This window comes from Acanthisitta chloris, unplaced genomic scaffold, assembly GCF_000695815.1.
Source record: "Acanthisitta chloris isolate BGI_N310 unplaced genomic scaffold, ASM69581v1 scaffold4339, whole genome shotgun sequence".
Taxonomy (NCBI): domain Eukaryota; kingdom Metazoa; phylum Chordata; class Aves; order Passeriformes; family Acanthisittidae; genus Acanthisitta; species Acanthisitta chloris.
The window spans coordinates 35,538-38,150 of NW_008691824.1; the positions used below are offsets into that span (position 1 = coordinate 35,538).

The following is a 2,613-nucleotide window of genomic DNA, read 5'->3' on the forward strand; positions in this document are numbered from 1 at the left end:
TCTATGGACAAGAGCACCTGTAATAATGAATCATGGTCATACAGCCTCATCTAGAAACAACAGCTGAAGGAATTTAAATTAATTTGCCTTTTCCAGAGCAAATGGTACTGTGAAGCAGCTCCTTGCAGGCCAGGCATACCATGAAGGCATCCCTACAGTTTTGAATACTGTTTTAGCTTCTTCCTCATGAGTTTCAGCATCCTTGTAAATAAGAATTCTGCCAGCAAATAGCCTATCTGTATAGATAAAAATGGGGGTTTGTACAATGGATTCTGTAATGCTCTCAGCATTGTTCCCACATTCTGCTCCCATGCCAATGAGATGTGGCAAGTACTGAGAACAAACAAGATACACCCTTCTCTGTATTAGCTTTGTCTCTCTGGCAAGGAAAGCTTCCACTCAGTCAGGTAAGAACAGGCTGTGGCCTTACAGGATGGTGAACTTTAGGATGATCTCCATGTTTTTTCTTCATCTCCTCAAATTTGGATTCTTCTCGCTTCCTCTTCTCTTCATCCAGTGTTTTTAAATACTCTCTCCTCTCATGTTCCTTCATCATCTCATATTTCTTGAACTCCTCATGGCGAGTCTTATCATAGTTTTCCAGGTCACTTGTAGCCTAAAAATACAGATATATGCACACAATTATGTAACATTAAAACACTATTGTTCAGATCCATGGGCAAGGCTGGCTATATTGTCGTTCTCCTTTTAAACAGGGGCTAGACTAGTTGGGGGGTTCCTTTCACATGACAGTGATGCAAGAACATCTCTCCTCTCCTTGTTATTTTCACAGAAATTAATCTGCCAGGGTTCACTGCTAGACAATTTTTGTAATTACACAGTACTGTAAGAAGGCATCAATGTGTCGTTTCTCATCAATTAGTAATAAATTAACTCAAGGTAATGAAGTGTCATCCTAACAGTACCATTAACTCCTTGATTATTTCAGAATACTGAATACTGTAGCTTATCCTACAGTTTACTGGAAAAAGTGCCTTAATAATGGAAGTTATTTTGCAGTAGCTCAGTAGAGATTAAATAAAAAACCCACCCAATTATATCAAGACAAAGTATGTAAGGGGAGAATTTCTGACCAGAACTTATATAGAGCTTAAAGATGTGTCATTTTCACAGGCCAGGGTATTAAAGGATGTTTTGGTAGTGCTTTTCAAAATAACATGTTTACATCTGACATTGTCTCCCTGTTATTTCCACTGTAGTGTTTAAATTCACTGTACCTTTTAAAAAACAATTCCAAAGCAAAGACCCCCTAAAATGCCCATTACACCATCAACATCTTGGCTGAGAAATGAGAAGACAAACCAGTAAAATATATAATAAAAGAAAGAACTGCCCTGTTGAGGATATGTTTCTCCTAGCCAACCAGAATTTTCCCAGAAATGACATTCAGAAATGTCAAGGAAAAAATACGTCTATAAAACTAATTTTACAGAAGATGGAGATAAATTTTTCCAAGGGAAAAAAAAAAAAAATCCACAAAAATTAGAAGCTGGAAACATATCCTATGTTTCAATTTTATTTTGAAAACAACAAAACTGTAAAATTCTCATGTCAGACATGCAGTGCTCTCAAAAGCATAGCTGAGATGAAAGTCATTTTTTCCCCCTAGGAAGTGTATTTTTCTCTAGCAGCCGAAAAAAAACCATGCCATGCTTAGCTTAACTGCATCCCCTTTAATAAACAGGCACTGAAAAAACCCCACACCCCTGTGACTGATACTGAATCTGCTAAACAGACACACAATGCCATGCCCAGCATAAACAATTTCTAATATTGGTATCTTAAATTCTACTCTGCTGTGGTTTTGCAGGTAGACATATATAGAACAGATCCCAAAATTCATGTCTAGGTTAGGGATTTATGTCTTTCCAAAATAGAAATCAGAACATACACTTAAGAAAATGATACCCCTACCTAAACTGTGTTTAATTTAAAGGCTCCCAGAAAAGTGTGTTTTATTCCTGAAGTTGCTTGTACTGGCATGTGAATGCAAGTCCTGTTAATAAGCTACCCCAAAATTTATGGGCTTTTTAGTATAACACACACTCACAACAGTTTTCAAGACTGCAACGGAGACAACTGACTTTAAAAATGAAAACTGCATGTTGTTTATAAAATGTGGTATATGGGAAAGGTTTTGCCTTTACCTGAGGAAAAAAGCCTAATAATTAATACCCAACCCCCTCATAGTAGTTCATATTGGGCACTCACTGCTTTGATCAGCATATCTAAGTCTTTAGGTTCAAAGGTGTCAGGGTTCTGATGGTTCAGGTGCTCAAACTGCTTCAGGAGAGCCTGATGGTCTATGCCAGTGTCTGAAAGAACAAGGTACACATGTAAAACATAAGTCTAATATCAAGAGAGATCATTAACTTTAAGTCGTTCATGTGGGAGCTTCTGCCTTGTAAGTAACCTGAGGTTCCCTGACACTGGATAACTTTTCCACTATTGGAGGAAACTATAGCAACATTTCTAAAGTTGCTTTTCCTGAACGAGATCAGCAAACCTGATGGCAATTTGCACTACATTATTTCTGATGTGTCAGTGCTGCCTTGCATACAATATCACATGTACAAATCAAGGCTTTTGGTT

At 37.5% G+C, this 2,613-nt stretch overlaps 1 protein-coding gene across 1 annotated transcript in view; it reads right to left on the reverse strand.

Moving 5' to 3' along the window:
- Nucleotides 1-2,613, reverse strand: part of NUCB2 (nucleobindin 2) — a 19,285-nt gene that overhangs the window by 10,828 nt on the left and 5,844 nt on the right. The window contains exons 4-5 of the mRNA XM_009082371.1: nt 2,233-2,336; nt 431-616 (exon numbers count right to left, since the gene is read on the reverse strand). Of these exons, the coding sequence (XP_009080619.1) occupies nt 431-616; nt 2,233-2,336 (290 nt within the window). The remainder of the gene's footprint in view (nt 1-430; nt 617-2,232; nt 2,337-2,613) is intronic.